This window comes from Oncorhynchus kisutch, linkage group LG23 (assembly GCF_002021735.2).
Source record: "Oncorhynchus kisutch isolate 150728-3 linkage group LG23, Okis_V2, whole genome shotgun sequence".
Taxonomy (NCBI): Eukaryota; Metazoa; Chordata; class Actinopteri; order Salmoniformes; family Salmonidae; genus Oncorhynchus; species Oncorhynchus kisutch.
Window position 1 is genome coordinate 7,022,163 of NC_034196.2, and position 19,769 is coordinate 7,041,931.

The 19,769-nt window shown below is 41.8% G+C and overlaps 1 protein-coding gene across 3 annotated transcripts in view; it reads left to right on the forward strand.

The window, feature by feature from the left end:
- LOC109877940 (kelch-like protein 8) overlaps positions 1-19,222 on the forward strand; it is a 35,521-nt gene extending 16,299 nt beyond the window's left edge. For all 3 annotated transcript variants that reach the window (XM_031802830.1, XM_020470175.2, XM_031802829.1), the window contains exons 6-10: positions 8,327-8,438; positions 8,558-8,726; positions 11,260-11,419; positions 13,798-13,999; positions 14,249-19,222. In XM_031802830.1, the coding sequence (XP_031658690.1) occupies positions 8,327-8,438; positions 8,558-8,726; positions 11,260-11,419; positions 13,798-13,999; positions 14,249-14,372 (767 nt within the window). In that variant the 3' untranslated portion in view covers positions 14,373-19,222. The remainder of the gene's footprint in view (positions 1-8,326; positions 8,439-8,557; positions 8,727-11,259; positions 11,420-13,797; positions 14,000-14,248) is intronic.
- The last annotated feature ends 547 nt before the right edge of the window (positions 19,223-19,769 follow it).

Sequence of the window (19,769 nt, forward strand, 5' to 3'; positions counted from 1 at the left end):
GGACACTCTTGACCCAAACTGCTACAGACCTATATCTATCCTACCGTGCCTTTCTAAGGTCTTCGAAAGCCAAGTCAACAAACAGATTACCGACCATTTCGAATCTCACCATACCTTCTCTGCTATGCAATCTGGTTTCAGAGCTGGTCATGGGTGCACCTCAGCCACGCTCAAGGTCCTAAACGATATCTTAACCGCCATCGATAAGAAACATTACTGTGCAGCCGTATTCATTGATCTGGCCAAGGCTTTCGACTCTGTCAATCACCATATCCTCATCGGCAGACTCGACAGCCTTGGTTTCTCAAATGATTGCCTCGCCTGGTTCACCAACTACTTCTCTGATAGAGTTCAGTGTGTCAAATCGGAGGGTCTGCTGTCCGGACCTCTGGCAGTCTCTATGGGGGTGCCACAGGGTTCAATTCTTGGACCGACTCTCTTCTCTGTATACATCAATGAGGTCGCTCTTGCTGCTGGTGAGTCCCTGATCCACCTCTACGCAGACGACACCATTCTGTATACTTCCGGCCCTTCTCTGGACACTGTGTTAACAACCCTCCAGGCAAGCTTCAATGCCATACAACTCTCCTTCCGTGGCCTCCAATTGCTCTTGAATGCAAGTAAAACTAAATGCATGCTCTTCAACCGATCGCTGCCTGCACCTACCCGCCTGTCCAACATCACTACTCTGGACGGCTCTGACTTAGAATACGTGGACAACTACAAATACTTAGGTGTCTGGTTAGATTGTAAACTCTCCTTCCAGACCCATATCAAACATCTCCAATCCAAAGTTAAATCTAGAATTGGCTTCCTATTTCGCAACAAAGCATCCTTCACTCATGCTGCCAAACATACCCTTGTAAAACTGACCATCCTACCAATCCTCGACTTTGGCGATGTCATTTACAAAATAGCCTCCAATACCCTACTCAACAAATTGGATGCAGTCTATCACAGTGCAATCCGTTTTATCACCAAAGCCCCATATACTACCCACCATTGCGACCTGTACGCTCTCGTTGGCTGGCCCTCGCTTCATACTCGTCGCCAAACCCACTGGCTCCATGTCATCTACAAGACCCTGCTAGGTAAAGTCCCCCCTTATCTCAGCTCGCTGGTCACCATAGCATCTCCCACCTGTAGCACACGCTCCAGCAGGTATATCTCTCTAGTCACCCCCAAAACCAATTCTTTCTTTGGCCGCCTCTCCTTCCAGTTCTCTGCTGCCAATGACTGGAACGAACTACAAAAATCTCTGAAACTGGAAACACTTATCTCCCTCACTAGCTTTAAGCACCAACTGTCAGAGCAGCTCACAGATTACTGCACCTGTACATAGCCCACCTATAATTTAGCCCAAACAACTACCTCTTTCCCAACTGTATTTAATTTTAATTTATTTATTTATTTTGCTCCTTTGCACCCCATAATTTTTTTTTATTTCTACTTTGCACATTCTTCCATTGCAAAACTACCATTCCAGTATTTTACTTGCTATATTGTATTTACTTTGCCATCTTGGCCTTTTTTGCCTTTACCTCCCTTCTCACCTCATTTGCTCACATTGTATATAGACTTGTTTATACTGCATTATTGACTGTATGTTTGTTTTTACTCCATGTGTAACTCTGTGTCGTTTTATCTGTCGAACTGCTTTGCTTTATCTTGGCCAGGTCGCAATTGTAAATGAGAACTTGTTCTCAACTTGCCTACCTGGTTAAATAAAGGTAAAATAAATAAATAAATAAAAATCAAAATACGAGTTTACATTGGCGCATTACATTCACTAGTTCCAAAAACATCCAGTGATTTTGCATAGCCACATCATTCAACAGAAATACTCATCATAAATGTAGATGATAATACACATGGAATTATAGATATACCTCTCCTTAACTTCTTGGATATAGGGGGCGCTCTTTTAATTTATGGATAAAAAAACGTGCCCGTTTTAAGCACAATATTTTGTCACGAAAAGATGCTCGACTATGCATATAATTAGCAGCTTTGGAAAGAAAACACTAAGGTTTCCAAAACTGCAAAGATATTATCTGTGAGTGCCACAGAACTCATGCTACAGGCGAAACCAAGATGAAACTTCAACCAGGAAATGGGCAGAATTTTTGAAGCTCTGTTTTCCATTGTCTCCTTATATGGCTATGAATGCGCCGGGAATGAGCATGCCCTTTCTATCGTTTCTCCAAGGTGTCTGCAGCATTGTGACGTATTTGTAGGCATATCATTGGAAGATTGGCCATAAGAGACTACATTTACCAGGGGTCCGCCCGGTGTCCTTTGTCTAAATTGGTGCGTAATCTACAAGCTGCACGCAGTCATCCAGTGATTGAGAGGAGAGAGAGGAGGCTTTCAACGAACGATATATCATGAAGAGATATGTGAAAAACACCTTGAGGATTGATTCTAAACAACCTTTACCATGTTTCAGTCGATATTATGGAGTTAATTTGGAAAAAAGTTCGGCGTTTTGAAGACTGAATTTTCGTTTTTTAAACCAATAATCTTTCAGGAAAAGATAGCAAATGCTCAGTTAACTGAGTCTCCTCATTGAAAACATCTGAAGTTCTTCAAAGGTAATGATTTTATTTAAATGATTTTCTGTTTTTTGTGAAAATGTTGCCTGCTAATGCTAACGCTAAATGCTACGCTAGCAGCGCTAGCTGTTACACAAATGCTTGTTTTGCTATGGTTGAAGCATATTTTGAAAATCTAAGATGACAGTGTTGTTAACAAAAGGCTAAGCTTGAGAGCTAGCATATTAATTTCATTTCTTTTGCGATTTTCATGAATAGTTAACGTTGTGTTATGCTAATGAGCTGCGGGGATAATTACACTCCTGGATACAGGTTTTTTTTTCGTAGCTAAACGTGACGCACCAAACGGAGCAATTTCTCCTAAACAAATAATCTTTCAGGAAAAACTGTGCATTTGCTATCCAACTGAGAGTCTCCTCATTGAAAACGTCTGAAGTTCTTCAAAGGTAATGATTTTATTTGAATGATTTTCTGGTTTTTGTGAAAATGTTGCCTGCTAACGCTAAATGCTAAGCTAGCTGCGCTAGCTGTTACACAAATGCTTGTTTTGCTATGGTTGAGAAGCATATTTTGAAATTCTGAGATGACAGTGTTGTTAACAAAAGGCTAAGCTTGAGAGCTAGCATATTCATTTCATTTGCGATTTTCATAAATAGTTAACGTTGCGTTATGGTAATGAGCTTGAGGCTGTATTCACGATCCCGGATCCGGGATGGCTCGACGCAAGAAGTTAATGCAACCGCTGTGTCTGATTTTAAAAAAACTTTACGGAATAAGCCAGCCATGCAATAATCTGAGACGGCGCTCAGAAATATTTGTCACAATAGCCGCCATGTTGACGTCAACATAAGCAGGAAATTACATAAATATTCTCTTCCCTTTTGATGATCTTTTGACATCAGAAAGCACTCCAGGAATCCCAGGTCCACAATACATGTTTGTTTTGTTCGATAATGTCCGTTATTTATGTCCAAATACCTTTTGTTACCGTGTTTGGTATACATATAGACAAATGCTCATTCTGGTCAGCGTTACATCGGACAAAAACTTCAAAAAGTTATATTACAGGTCGAAGAAACATTTCAAACTAAGTTGCAGAATCAATCATTAGAATGTTTTTAACATATAGCTTCAATAAAGTTCCAACCGGAGAATTCCTTCTTGTCTTCATGAGCAATGGAACGCAAGTGGGTACCATGAGGAATAAGCGTGATCAGAAAATGGCCGCTTGATAGACACCTGATGCATTCTGCTCTCATTCACTCCCACAACACCATAGAAGTCTCATTAAAATGTATATTATTGGTTGACATCTAGTGGAACCCCAAGGCAGTGCAACATCAATATTTCAAGGGGATTTCATTGGAGACTCTGAATACATACAAAGCTCAGATTTCTCACTTCCTGTTTTGATTTCAACTCAGGATTTTGCCTGCCATATGAGTTCTGTTACACTCACAGACATCATTCAAACAGTTTTAGAAACTTTAGAGTTGTCTATCCAATACTAATAATAATATGCATATATTAGCAACTGAGACTGAGGAGCAGGCCGTTTACTTTAGGCAACTTATTCATCCAAGCTACTCAATACTGCCCCCCAGCCATAAGAAGTTAACAGAGCTGCACTTAGTTCCATAATGGGTGGCAAGGAATAAGTCGTAAATATTTCAAAAACTAAAAGCATTGTATTTGGGACATATCATTCACTAAACCTCATAAATTTGTAATAAATAATATGGAAGTTGAGCAAGTTGAGGAGTAACCCTGGATTGTAAAACTTTCAGTGTAGACATTGTTAAAAATATCTAAAGTTGTATTACAAAAGTAGTTTGAAATGTTTTGGAGGTAACTTTTGAGATATTTTGTAGTGACGCAAATTGGAAGCTGTTTTTTTCTGGCTCAAACGCGCCAAATAAATTTACATTTTGGATATATATGGACGGAATTAATCGAACAAAAGGACCACTTGTGATGTTTATGGGACCTATTGGAGTGCCCACAAAAGAAGCTCGTCAAAGGTAAGGCATGATTTATATTTTATTTCTGCATTTTGATTGGTGCATGCAGGGTCGAAATATGCTATTGTCTCTTTGTTTACGGTTGTGCTATCATCAGACAATAGCTTCTTGTGCTTTTTCCGAAAAGCCTTTTTGAAATCTGACATGTTGGCTGGATTCACAACGAGTGTAGCTTTAATTTGGTATTGTACATGTGTGATTTAATGATTTAAAAACATTTTTTTTTGGCACTCTGCATTTTTCCTGGCAATTGGCCAGGTGAGACATTTGCATCCCGCCTATCCCAGAGAGGTTAATGTTGTAAATGACTATTGTAGCTGGAAGCAGCAGATTTTTTATGTAATATCTACATAGGCGTACAGAGGCCCATTATCAGCAACCATCACTCCTGTGTTCCAATGGCACGTTGTTAGCTAATCCAAGTGTATAATTTTAAAAGGCTAATTGATCATTAGAAAACCCTTTTGCAATTATGTTAGCACAGCTGAAAACTGTTGTTCTGACTAACGAAGCAATAAAACTGGCCTTCTTTAGACTAGTTGAGTATCTGGAGCATTATCATTTGTGGGTTCAATTAGTCTCAAAATGGCCAGAAACAAAGACTTTTCTTCTGAAACTTGTCAGTCTATTCTTGTTCTGAGAAATGAAGGCCATTCCAATGCGAAAAATTGCCAAGAATCTGAAATTCTCGTACAATGCTGTGCACTTTTCCCTTCATAGAACAGCTCAAACTGGCTCTAACCAGAATAGTGGTGAATAGGAGTGGGAGGCCCCGGTGCACAACTGAGCAAGAGTACAAGTACTTTAGAGTGTCTAGTTTGAGAAACAGGCTCCTCACAAGTCCTCAACTGGCAGCTTCATTATAAATAGTACCCGCAAAACACCAGTCTCAACGTCGACAGTGAAGAGGTGAGTGGCCTTTCAGACCGCTTTTTTCCACAGTTTGTTACGTTACAGCATTATTCTAAAATGTATTACGTATTTTGTTTTCCCTGAATGTATGCACAATACACCATAATGATTTTAAAGATGTTTTGCAAATGTTAAAAAAAATAAAAACAAATGCCTTATGCAGATAAGACTCAAAATTGAGCTCAGATGCATCCTGTTTCCATTGATCGTCCTTGATATTTCTACTACTTGTTTGGAGTCTAGCTGTGGTAAATTCAATTGATTGCACATGATTTGGAAAGGCACACACTTGTCTATATAAGGTCACACAGTTGACAGTGCATGTCAGCAAAAACCAAGCCATGAGGTCGAAGGAATTGTTCCTAGAACTCCGAGACAGGATTGGGTCAATGCACAGACCTGCGGAAGGGCGCCAAAACATTCCTACAGCATTGAAGGTCCCCAAGAACACAGGAGCCTCCGTCATTCTTAAATGGAAGAGGTTTGGTACCACCAAGACTCTTCCTAGAGCTGGCCGCCCGGCTAAACTGGGCAATCGGGGGAGAAGGGCCTCGTTCTTGGTCACCTCCCTGACCCTCATAGTCACTCTGACAAAGCTCCAGAGTTCCTCTGTGGAGATGGGAGAACCTTCCAGAAGGACAACTATCTCTGCAGCACTCCACCAAATCAGGCTTTTATGGTAGAGTGGTCAGACTGAAGCCACTCCTCAGTAAAAGGCACATGACAGCCCACTTGAAGTTTGCCAAAAGGCACCTAAAGACTCTCAGGCCATGAGAAACAAGATTCTCTGGTCTGATTAAACCAATATAGATCTATTTTGCATGAATACCATGCATCACGTCTGCAGGAAACCTGGCACTATCTCTACGGTGAAGCATGGTGGTGGCAGCATGTTGTGGGGATGTTTTTCAGCGGCAGGGGCTGAGACTAGTCATGATCGAGGGAAAGATTAACAACGCAAATTACATAGACTGGGGAGAACATTCACCTTTCAACAAGACAATGACCCTAAGCAAGACAGCGCTGGAGTGGCTTCGGGTCTCAATGTCTCAACTCCAGAGCCCGGAGTTGAACCCGAAAGAATTCTCTGGAAACCTGGGAATACCTGTGCAGTGACGCTCCCCATCCAACCTGACCGAGCTTGAGAGGATCTGCAGAGAAGAATGGAAGAAACTGCACAAATACAGGTGTGCCAAGCTTGTAGCGTCATACCCAAGACGACCCGAGGCTGTGATTGCTGCCTAGTTGATTCAAAAAATTACTGAGTAAACCGCTTCTACCCCCAAGCCATAAGACTGCTGAACAACTAATCAAATGCCACCCGGACTATCTACATTGAGCCCCCCCCCCCCCCCCCCCCTTTTGTTTTTACACTGCTGCTACTCGCTGTTTATCTATGCATTGTAACTTTACAAATTACCTTGACTATCCTGTACCCCCGCACATTGACTCTGTACCCCCTATATATGTATATATATCCTTGTTATTATTTACTTTTTTCTTGTTGCTTTTTGATTAAACTTGTTTAGTCTTTAGTTTACTTAGTAAATATTTTATCAAATATATTTATTGAACTGCATTTGATTTCTAGACAAGCATGCCTTTGTCTGATCTTCCCAGTTTTAGTTTTGCTCCACCATTTTGGTTTGCTTCCTGTCTTAAGTTTGGTGTGGGTTTTTATTTTTAATCTGCCTCTTCTTAGGCAAATTTAGTGGGTGCTCACGATGGGTGTCTTTTTAGGTTCCAGTTGTTGTTGCTACTCAACTTTCAGTGGACAACCCCGTGAGTGTCTTTCAGAACCCTCCTAATACTCCACCTGTTTTTGTTGTCTGTGCCTCTTTGTACCTCCTAGCCTTTGTCCACGTGGGGACCTGGAGAATCTTCCTTGTTTTTGTATCCTTTTGGGGATTTTCAATACCCACGAGGATAGTATACAAGCGCGCACAAGCTCAGAAAATTCAGCTCAGACAGATTCCGCTCAGCTCCTGAGCTCCATCAGTATCAGATATTAATTTGGAATGGAATGTGTTTGCATCTAATCAAACCGAATCGCATCAATTTGTTCCACTAATCAAATCGCACCGAATGGTTTCAAACTAAAAATATCGTTCCTGTATTGTATCAGAGCCCATGTACAGTATCTAGATGTGTATCGAATTGTGCTTGTATGGCGAGATGCACATCCCTAGAGAATAGCCTTCATATGATGGATACATGTTGGTTCAGTTCAGGAGTGTGTTTTCTCATAGGTCTGTTTCTTCATTAGGTTTGGAGTGCATTATAGAATCTCCCAGGGATGGTCTGAGCACAGAGACTGATAGTTCAGCTTGCTTCCACTCTAAAAACCCTATTCGCTTGAAATAAACTAGCTTCAGGCTATGAACAAAACAGGAGAAAAGCATCTACAGCTCTTCTTTGGTTTCATTCCACACTAGAAGCTTTTCTTAAACACTTTCAGGGAAGTCGGATTTGTGGTATTCCAGATATAATCATTGACCAGTACCTGTCCTGGAATGTGATCAGTAAGCCTACCATCAATTCTACATCCTAAACCATAGAGGTTTCCATAGTTAGGATTGTTTCCCCTGCACAGTTGAGTTCAGTCTTATATGGAGGCATAGTCTGGTTATGAGGGTCTAGTAGTCCTAACCTAGCATTCCTTGTGTTCCTTAAGCTTGTGTTCATCTTGGTCCTCTGTAGCTAAGTTAGAGCATGATGCTTGGAACAACGGGATAATGAGTTTGTTTCCTGGGACCACCTGTATGTAAAATGTATGCAAGTATGACTAAGTTGCTTTTGATCATAAAACAATTCATTATTTACTATATCCTTCCTCAGGTAAAGTGTATGCAGTAGGGGGCCATGATGGTAGTGAACACCTGGGCAACATGGAGATGTTTGATCCTCTCACCAACAAGTGGATGATGAAAGCTTCCATGAACACTAAAAGGTATATTACAGTCTGGCAAAAGGCAAATTAAGTAGAAATGTAGTTTTACAGCCAAAAGATACCTAATTATACTCACACTCATACTACTCATACTGAACTATTTTCATTGCTGTGTGAAGGAGAGGCATAGCTCTGGCAGCTCTGGAAGGTCCTATCTACGCCATCGGTGGTCTCGATGACAACTCCTGTTTCAACGATGTAGAGAGATATGACATCGAGAGCGACCACTGGAGTGCTGTGGCACCCATGAACACGCCCAGAGGTGGAGTGGGCTCTGTGGCCTTAGGGGTGAGAACAAGACACTCTAGACACCTGGCTAGACCTGATCATATACTAAACTCAGCAAATAAAGAAACGTCCCTTTTTCAGGACCCTGTCTTTCTAAGATAATTAATACAAATACAAATAACTTCACAGATCTTCATTGTAAAGGGTTTAAACTGTTGCTCATGCTTGTTCATTGAACCATAAACAATTAATGAACATGCATCTGTGGAACGGTCGTGAAGACACTAACAGCTTACAGACAGTAAGCAATTAAGGTCACAGTTATGAAAACTTGGGACACTAGAGAGGCCTTTCTACGGACTCTGAAAAACAGCAAAATAAAGATGCCCAGGGTCCATCATCTGCGTGAACGTGCCTTAGGCATGCTGCAAGGAGGCATGAGGACTGCAGATGTGGCCAGGGCAATACATTGCAATGTCCGTACTGTGAGATGCCTAAGACAGCACTATAGGGAGACAGGACGGACAGCTGATCGTCCTCGCAGTGGCAGACCACGTGTAACAACACCTGCACCGGATCGGTACATCTGAACATCACACCTGCTGGACAGGTACAGGATGGCAACAACAACTGCCCGAGTTACACCAGGAACGCACATTCCCTACATCAGTGCTCAGACGGTCGGCAATAGGCTGGACTGAGGGCTTGTAGGCCTGTTGTAAGGCAAGTCCTCACCAGACATCACCGGCAACAAAGTCGCTTATGGGCACAATCCCACCGTTGCTGGACCAGACAGGACTGGCAAAAGTGCTCTTCACTGGCGATTTGTGGTTTTGTCTCACCAGGAGTGATGGTTGGATTTGCATTTATCGTCGAAGGAATGAGCGTTACACCGAGGCCTGTACTCTGGAGCGGAATCGATTTGGAGGTGGAGGGTCCGTCATGGTCTGGGGCGGTGTGTCACAGCATCATCAGACTGAGCTTGTTGTCATTGCAGGCAATGTCAACGCTGGGCGTTACAGGGAAGACATCCTCCTCCCTCATGTGGTACCCTTCCGGCAGGCTCATCCTGACATGACCCTCCAGCATGACAACGCCACCAGCCACACTGCTCGTTTTGTGCGTGATTTTCTGCAAGACAGGAAGTCAGTGTTCTGCCATGGCCAGCGAAGAACCCGGATCTCAATCCCATTGTGCACGTCTGGGACCTGTTGGATCGAAGGTTGTGGATTAGGGCCATTCCCCCCCCAGAAATATCCGGGAACTTGCAGGTGCCTTGGTGGAAGAGTATGGTAACATCTCACAGCAAGAACTGGCAAATCTGGTGCAGTCCATGAGTAGGAGATGCACTGCAGTACTTAATGCTGTAACAGATACTGACTGTTACTTTGATTTTGCCCCCCCCCCCCTTTGTTCAGAGACACATTATTTCATTTCTGTTCGTCACGTCTGTGGGACTTTGTCTCAGTTGTTTAATCTTGTTATGTTCATACAAATATTTACACGTTAGGTTTGATGAAAATAAACGCAGTTGACAGTGAGAGGACGTTTCTTTTTTTGCTCAGTACATTATGGATCAAGTGTTCATTAGGGCACACCATAGCAACATTTTTCAAAACATTGTGCAGCGGAAAACAAGTGTCTTTCATTCCGATAGTTCTTCCCTGTTTTGTGCCTAGTTGACACGACCCAGGTGTTACATCACATTTATACATACACTCATCACACATGACATCCTCAGATGCTTTTATAACAATTTGTTTTATCATTGACATCGAGTAAAGAGGTTTTATCCCCCGGGCTGTTAGTGATTTGAAGTCTGTGTTCGTGTGCATAATAACAGGCCATAATAACAGTTAACCCTATCAGTCCAGAGACCCCAGCAAAAATCTGCTTTTCATTTATCTGACTTTCATTTAACTGCATGTCATGCCCTTCTTACTCTATTTAGCCTCACAATGAAGAGTTTTACCATTTTCTTTTCAGGTCAACCAGGGCTCAAGTAGAACACAAAACAAGTTGACATAAACAGTTGCATTCATGAGTTTGATTGACCAATGTCAATAAACAAATAAGGTCCACCCTGATAGATGAAGGTACAGAAATTGTTTGCTCAGTGGGAAATTAATATACAACTAGTCAGTGACAAGTTTGTGGAGTTTGACAGCAACTATGTGATCTTATTACAGTATTTTAGACTATGTCCTTGGATTCCCTATGATCTTTTATGTAGATGAACCCATTACCGTCTAACGACTCTTGTGTAGCTTGTGAGCATCATTAGTTACATGAGCATGTTTGTGCATCTTTTCGTAGTTTTTAATGTGTAGCTCAAACCATTCTGACCTGGCCCCAGGTCCTTGTCTCACAAATGCCACTCTAGCTCAGCCCTAGTTAATCACACATACTAATGGATGCAGCAGAACTAGATGAATCCAATGGTACAACCCAGAAGTCTGTAGCTCAAACACACAATGTTTAAAAGGGGTTAGAAGTCCAAATCACACTGGTGTCGTGGTGGAACTCAATGGGTTAATCCTCTCCTCCACTGTCAGAGTTAGACCTTTATGTTAACACTCTCCTGTCCTGTCAGAATCACGTGTATGCTGTGGGCGGTAACGACGGTGTGGCCTCTCTATCCAGTGTGGAGAGGTTTGACCCACATCTCAACAAGTGGACAGAGGTCAGGGAGATGGGCCAGAGACGGGCAGGGAACGGAGTCGGCGAGCTGAACGGGTGTCTCTATGTAGTGGGTAAGAACACGGCTCAACACCCCTGCAATTACATTTTAGTAATCGTGGGGGGGGGGGGGACGACGACTGTGGATCTGTCTCTGTATGTACGTTAGTCACGCAATATCTGGCACCAGCTGACTCGATTTAAAATAAAAAAAATAAAAAAAAAAATATATATATATATATATATATATATATATATCATTTTTTTTTAATGAAACTTGAGTGAATGATACATCATGCAGTAGAGAGCTGGCATTTACAAAAGTACACTGATTTGCCCAAGGGGGGACGCTAAGGGTAATCGACTTGAATTCTGTACTTTGAACAAGCACTTCTCCTGTTCTGTTCAATAATTGTCACTAATTGGCCCATCTGCCTGAGAGGGCGCTGCATAATTTGTGGGGGATGACATGTTTACTGTTTAGCCAATGGTCTTATCCAGAGTGACTTACAATTAGAGGTCGACCGATTATGATTTTTCAACGCCGATACTGATTATTGGAGGACCAAAAAAGCCGATACCGATTAAATATTTATTTATTTGTAATAATGACAATTACAACAATACTGAATGAGCACTTATTTTAACTTAATACATCAAAATCAATTTAGCCTCAAATAAATAATGAAACATGTTCAATTTCGTTTAAATAATGCAAAAACAAAAGTGTTGGAGAAGAAAGTAAAAGTGCAATATGTGCCATGTAAGAAAGCTAACGTTTCAGTTCCTTGCTCAGAACATGAGAACATATGAAAGCTGGTGGTTCCTTTTAACAGGAGTCTTCAATATTCCCAGGTAAGACGTTTTAGGTTGTAATTATATTATTATATTTCCCTCTATACCATTTGTATTTCATTAACCTTTGACTATTGGATGTTCTTATAGGCACTTTAGTATTGCCAGTGTAACAGTATAGCTTCCATCCCTCTCCTTGCTCCTCCCTGGGCTCGAACCAGGAACACAACGACAACAGCCACCCTCGAAGCAGCGTTACCCATGCAGAGCAAGGGGAACAACCACTCCAAGTCTCAGAGCGAGTGACGTTTGAAATGCTATTAGCGCGCACCCCGCTAACTAGCTAGCCATTTCACATCGGTTACACCAGCTTCATCTCGGGAGTTGATAGGCTTGAAGTCATAAACAGCACAATGCTTGACGCACAACTAAGAGCTGCTGGCAAAACGCACGAAAGTGCTGTTTGAATGAATGCTTACGAGCCTGCTGCTGCCTACCACCGCCCAGTCAGATACTTGTATTCTTGTATGCTCAGTCAGATTATATGCAACGCAGGACACTCTAGATAAACTAGTAATATCATCAACCATGTGTAGTTAACTAGTGATTATGATTGATTGATTGTTTTTTATAAGTTTAATGCTAGCTAGCAACTTACCTTGGCTTACTGCATTCGCGTAACAAGCAGTCTCGAGAGGCAGGTGGTTATAGCGTTGGGCTAGTTAACAGTAAGGTTGCAAGATTGGATCCCCGAGCTGACATGGTGAAAATCTGTCGTTCTGCCCCTGAACGAGGCAGTTAACCCACCGTTCCAAGGCCGTCATTGAAAATAAGAATGTGTTCATAACTGACTTGCCTAGTCAAATAAAGATTAAATAAAGGTGTAAAAAAAGAAAATCGGCCAAATCGGTGAGAACTTGAAATCGGCCCCAATTAATCGGCCATTCCGATTAATTGGTCGACCTCTACTTACAATCCGTGCATTCAATCAAAGTAGGTAAAACGACCACATATCGATTCACCACATCATTGGAAACAAAACCTTCTTCTCATACTTCACATCATTCTACTGGCTGCTTATTGCTATGGGTCACATGTTCCCCCCCACTCGCACACCACTACACACAATAGTTGTTGGCTTGTAAACATGAAACAGGAGGGAGAAAAGTTATTGTTTTGTCAAGTTGGTTGCGAATTAAAAGCGATCCATATGGATGGGGTAATTTTATTGTGTTGCTGAATTTGAAGAATCATCTAAAGCTGTTTCAGAGCTCTGGCCTGACTTTTAGCTGACCCTAGTTTGCATGAGTCAGCATTGGTGTGTTTGGAGGAGGAAAAGCTACTGATAACCTCAGTCTATGCATTGACCTCAGTGGATGGAGTAGCTCTTTATTGAATGTCTGCAGCTTCACTGACTGCATAATGCTATTCAAGACTTAAACAAGATATCACACTGTGGATTGATATGTGACTTAGACTCTGTTATTCAAAGCAATTTACAGTGAGTGCATAGATTAGTATGTTTGTGATCCCTGTGGGAATTCAACCCACAACCTTGGCGTTTCTAGCACCACACTCTTACCAACTGAGCCAGCTTTTCAAGAGTACAACTTAGGCTTATATTTGATTCTGTCTTTCGGTCTGTCTGCGCTGTCAGGTGGTTTTGATGACAACTCCCCGCTGAGTTCTGTGGAGCGTTTTGACCCCCGTCTGAGTCGCTGGGACTACATCTCTGAGCTGACCACGCCCCGGGGCGGAGTGGGTGTGGCCACGGTTATGGGTTGCGTGTTTGCGGTCGGAGGTCACAACGGGAACATCTACCTCAACACAGTGGAAGCCTTTGACCCCCGTATGAACAGGTGAGCTGGAGCTGGATGGGAAGGGGTTCTGTTCAGGTGAGACATATGGGTTGTATCGGGTCAGCTAAATCATGCGAACCCATTTTATAAAAGAGTATCTCTGGCCTACTAGACCACCACCTGTACACTGGACACCGTTTATAGTATCCTGTTTGTTTTTTTACAGTTGAAAGGAAATTCTACATTTTATAGCAGCTAGTCTGATGTTGACGTTTATATTGATCTGTGTGTGTGTGTGTGTGTCCTCAGGTGGCAGCTGGTGGGGTCGGTGTCTCACTGTCGGGCCGGCGCAGGAGTGGCTGTCTGCTCCTCTCACATCAGCCAGATCAGAGACGTGGGCCAGGGCTCCAGCAACGTGGTGGACTGCATGTGATCCCTGAGCTGACCACACTGACCAAATTCACGAGCAGACCAACCCAACCCAAGCACTCAACCACACTGTCACTGAGCAGGAGCACTAGTGGTTGTTCCTTTAAGCACTGACTGAAGGGTTCTCCCCAAAGATTGTAAGAGGAGCGCTGCACCACCTTGTGAACTAGCTGCGCCACTTTGAGAAATAAAATACTTAACAAATAAAGTTATCATATACCGCAACTGTTTTTGCTCTAGATTGCAGGAAATGGCACTTATAGGGGTTCAAAAACCTTTATCAAGTGAAAATGGCTGATAGTTGAGCTTTAGACATCATATTAAACAGGCCTTGAATATCAACTTGTATTTTAAGAGCAACAAGTTAGTACTTACAATGCATTCGGAAAGTATTCAGACCCCTTGACTTTTTCCACATTTTGTTACATTACAGCCTTATTCTAAAATTGACTAAATAGTTTCCCCCCCTCATCAAGCTACACACCATACCCCATAATGACAAAGCAAACCATTTTTGAAAATATCACATTTACATAAGTATTCAGACCCTTTGCTCAGTACTTTATTGAAGCATCTTTGGCAGCGATTACAGCATTGAGTCTTCTTGGGTATCTTCTTGGCACACCTGTATTTGGGGAGTTTCTCCCATTCTTCTCTGCAGATACTCTCAAGCTCTATCAGGTTGGATGGGGATCGTCACTGCACAGCTATTTTCAAGTCTCCAGAGATGATCAGGTTGAAGTCCGGGCTCTGGCTGGGCCTCTCAAGGACATTCAGAGACTTGACCGTAACCACTCCTTCACTGTCTTGGCTGTGTGCTTAGGGTCATTGTCCTGTTGGAAGGTGAACCTTCGCCTCAGTCTGAAGTCCTGAGCACTCTGGAGCAGGTTTTCATCAAGGATCTCTGTACTTTTCTCTGTTCATCTTTCCCTCGATCCTGACTAGTCTCCCAGTCCCTGCCGCTGATGGTGCCAGGTTTCCTCCAGATGTGACGCTTGGCATGCTGGTCAAAGAGTTCAATCTTGCTTTCATCAGACCCGAGAATCTTGCTTCCATCTGGCCACTCTACTGTAAAGGCCTGATTTGGTAGAGTGCAGCACAGATGGGAGAACCTTCCAGAAGGATAACCATCTCCACAGAGGGACTCTGGAGCACTGTCAGAGTAACCATCGTGTACTTGGTCACCTCCCTAACCAAGGCCATTCTCCCCCGATTGCTCAGTTTGGCCGGGCGGTCAGCTCTAGGAAGAGTCTTGGTGGTTCCAAGCTTCTTCGATTTTTAGGAAAGAATGGCCACTGTTCTTGGGGACCTTCAATGCTGCAGAATGGTTTTGGTACCCTTCCCCTAGTCCTTGCCACGGACAATTCCTTCGACTTCATGGCTTGGTTTTCGCTCTGACTTGCACTGTCAATTGTGTGACCTTATATAGACCGGTGTGTGCCTTTATCAAATCAATTGAATTTACCATAGGTGGACTCCAATCAAGTTGTAGAAACATCTCAAGGATGATCAATGGAAACAGGATGCACCTGAGCTCAATTTCGAGTCTCATAGCAAAGGGTCTGAATACTTGTGTAAATAAGGTATTTTTGTTTTTATTAAATTTCTTAACCTGTTTTCGCTTTGTCATTATGGGGTATTGTGTGTAGATTGAGGTAATCAATTCATTTCATACATTTTACAATATGGCTACAACTTAACAAAATGTGGAAAAGTCAAGACCTCAATTTCACATTCATCACTGTCTAGTAGATAAACGGAGCTCTTCATAGGTTCCCAGCAGTCTCATATAAAACAGAGGGAGTGGATTGTGACGCTGTTTAGTAAAGACTCAGTAAACAACCGTGTTTAGGATAGAAATCAGTTGACATTCTTTTGATTCCAGTTAAACCACAGAGACTATGCTTTTATTTTTAGTTATTTTATTTCGGGGCTTTCGATCAGTGCCATCTGCATAGGCTCAGTGATGCTAAAACCTCTTCAGTGTTAGCATTAGCTAGCTGTAGCCTTTTTGCGTTGAAACAATCATTCCTGACAGACTGAGTCTCATTGGGATGTATAAAACTATGGAAGTCTTTTGCAGAGTTAGATTAACTTGTGCTGCAATAAAATAGGTTTTTGAAATGGCTGAGGGACTAGAGCTACCTGTACAGACAGTCTGGGGTCTTAGCAGAGTGCTACCCCTACTCTCTCTGTTCTTCTCGATGATAGCTGGGCTGTCAGTAAACAATTGTGCTTTCAGACATGTGAAGATTAATCTTCTATCTGCCAAATGGTTAATATATATTTTAATATATGGAGTTGTGTATTACGAAACCTGTGTATCTTTTGTGTTATTTACCAGGTATCTTTAATTTATTGTTGTGCACTACTTTCCTGTAATAGTCAGGGGTTTGAACATACAGTATTTTGTCCTATGGTAATTTTGATGCTATTTTCAAAATGTTTTGACAGTGTCTGCTCTTTTTTGAGGCGTTGCGTTTGAAGCTTTTTCCTCACCCTTATTTTCTTGTATATCCTCCTGGTTAAAGCATTTCAGGTAATTCTGGATTTTATTGTAAAACTGCTGTTGGTCAAAACATTGACTGAAGATTTAGATTTTTAAAGCAAAAATGTTTGAAGAGATGAAGTATACAAAACATTAAGAACACCTGATCTTTCCATGGTAGACTGACCAGGTTTATCTAGGTGAAAGCTATGAACCCGTATTGATGTCACTTGTTAAATCCACTTCAATCAGTGTAGAGATTAAGGATTTTTAAGTCTTGAGACATGGATTGTGTATGTGTGCCATTCAGAGGGTAAATGGGCAAGACAAAAGATTTGTGCCTTTGAACGGGGTTTGGTAGTATGGGGCCAGGCGCAACGGTTTGTGTCAAGAACTGCAAAGCTGCTAAGTTTTCCATGTGTGTATCAATATTGGTCCACCACCCAAAAGGATATCCAACGAATTTGACACAACTGTGGGAAGCATTGGTCAACATGGGCCATCATCCCTGTGGAATGCTTTCGACACTTTGTAAAGTCTATGCCCCCGTGAATTGAGACTGTTCTGAGGGCAAAAGGGGGGGGCTGCAACACAATATTAGGAAGGTGTTCCTAATGTTTGGTGTATTTGCTCTTGTACCCTCCATTAAGGGCATTTTGAATTGTTGCACCATTGGTTTGCTATATTCTACAATTCAACTGTATGCTGCCTCTTATCATACATTACACGAGGGGTGTATACTGACTTGCCAACCATAACATAGAATGTGAAAGATCTTGCTTTTTTTAAACATTTTTTTACTGGTTCAGCTGTACGCTGTCTCATAATTTCCTCCCCTTTTTTTACAGCTTGAATCTTAATTTACTGTTAATTTAGTTGGTATTACTATAATAAAGCTGTCAATGTATAGATTTTAATAATTTATTGCACATTTATTGAGAATGAAATACAGAAATGTCTAATTTATGTAAGTCAATTACATGTTATGAATTTGAAAGATGCATTTGTCTCCCAGTGTTGTTGGAAAGCACACTGAAGCAGGTTTTTCTCTAGGATTTTCCTGTGCTTAGCTCAAGCATACCCATTACATGAGCAAGCCACTACCATGCTTGAAAATTAAGTGGTACTCAGTGATGTGTTGTATTGGATTTGCACCAAACATTACTCTCAGGACGTTTTTAAAAAATGCCAAGTTTTTTTGCAGTTTTTTTACTTTTATTAAGCGATTAAAACAGTCAGAGTTGAATGGCTTTAGTCTCCATTGGCCTCTTGGTGAAATACCTGAGTGGTTTCCTTCCTATCCAGCAACTGAGTTAGGAAGGACGAATGTATGTTTTTAAAAATACATTATAAGGACCCATACACTGAGAAGACATTATCTGTTTTATAGGCTTACTGCAAGTAGGCTAAACACAGACAAGACAGAAAGATAAATGCGGTAAGAGACCCACTAAAGCAGCACCGCCCCCTTAAGATTTTGAGCCTGTCTTGCAGGGTTGGTCTTACAAATCCAAAGCCCCTGGATTGGTGAGCATAATATACAAGGAATTTCTCAGAGCTGCTAATGAGAACATTGATGACCTTGCACCTAGCGGTGGGAATTCCGGTGAGGTGCCCACACCCAGGTAGTGACAGTGCTGGCAACACTAGCTACAGTAACCCATGGGGCAGGGGTCATACAGTCAGAGAGGGGGCAAATTATTGTGGCCCTGATAGCACAAAATAATCAAAGAACTGCACAGAAATGCTTGGGGAAATGGTCACATCGGGAGACGTGTATGGTGTGTATCAGATCTCCATCAGCTAGGACTTGACATTGGTTAATGAAATATCCCCATTATTGCAAAATCTTGAATGACTCTCAAACTGCTACAACTGTAAATGCATTCGCACATCAAGTCCTTTCTTGAATTGGACTCAGGAATGGAACAACTTGAACATCTGAGCTTGTGGTTGTTTATGGGGAAGGGTGGGGAGTGTGTGTATTCCACATCTGTTGCTGTGGAGTAATGATGTTAAGGACAAAATAGGATGAATCACAATAACTGTTTGCCAAAATAATTGCTTGCCAAAAATGTAATTGTTGTAATGGCAATCCTGGTTACAGGTAACAATCCTTAGCATGAACTGCCTACATTATTATGCATATTTTTTTATTGTGGAAATAAATGAAGATATGCATTATTTGTATCTTATAACTGTATATAATATAATCGAGGTGAGGGCGTTGGCAAGGATTTTGGTGGTTGATCTGCTACTGTTCTGTGGGTGGAATTGTGTGCTTTTTTCAAATGATGGGTCCCAATCTTTCAAAGGCCCTAGGATCCAGGCACCTCATTTATAAAAATAAAAAAATCTTACATTTATACTTGAACTTAGTTGTAAGCTCATTTCCGACAGTGTGCTTACGTTTGATTCATAATAGATACTGAACATTAAAAAAGTTCCTTAAGCAGGTTGTAAGAAGCCCATTTGTAATTTACGTACCTGTGATATATCAATCTCAAATTAACTTAAAATTGATGGCACCTGAACGTGCCTTACAATCAGCGATTCCCCTTATAGAATGCTAACACAAATGAGGATTTAGTCAGGAATCGCCATGGACCACATGAGAAAATCAAGCTTTTTGGAAGACGAGATCACAGCGACCGTAAAGGAGATTGTGGTTAGGCAACACGTATTATTCGGTGGACAAAATAGTGGGTTGACAAACAAAGCCAAACGGGTAGCTTGGGAGTGTGTCGCCGCTGCAGTGAACGAGGTGGGGCAGCAAGACCGAGGCTGATGGGGGGGAAAAAAAGGATAGCCAAACATGACCAGCAGGAAAATCACTTACGTGAAGTCTAGACTTTTCTTAGAGATAAGATCATTTCCACTACAAAGTAAGGTTTTATAAATAACTACTGTCAT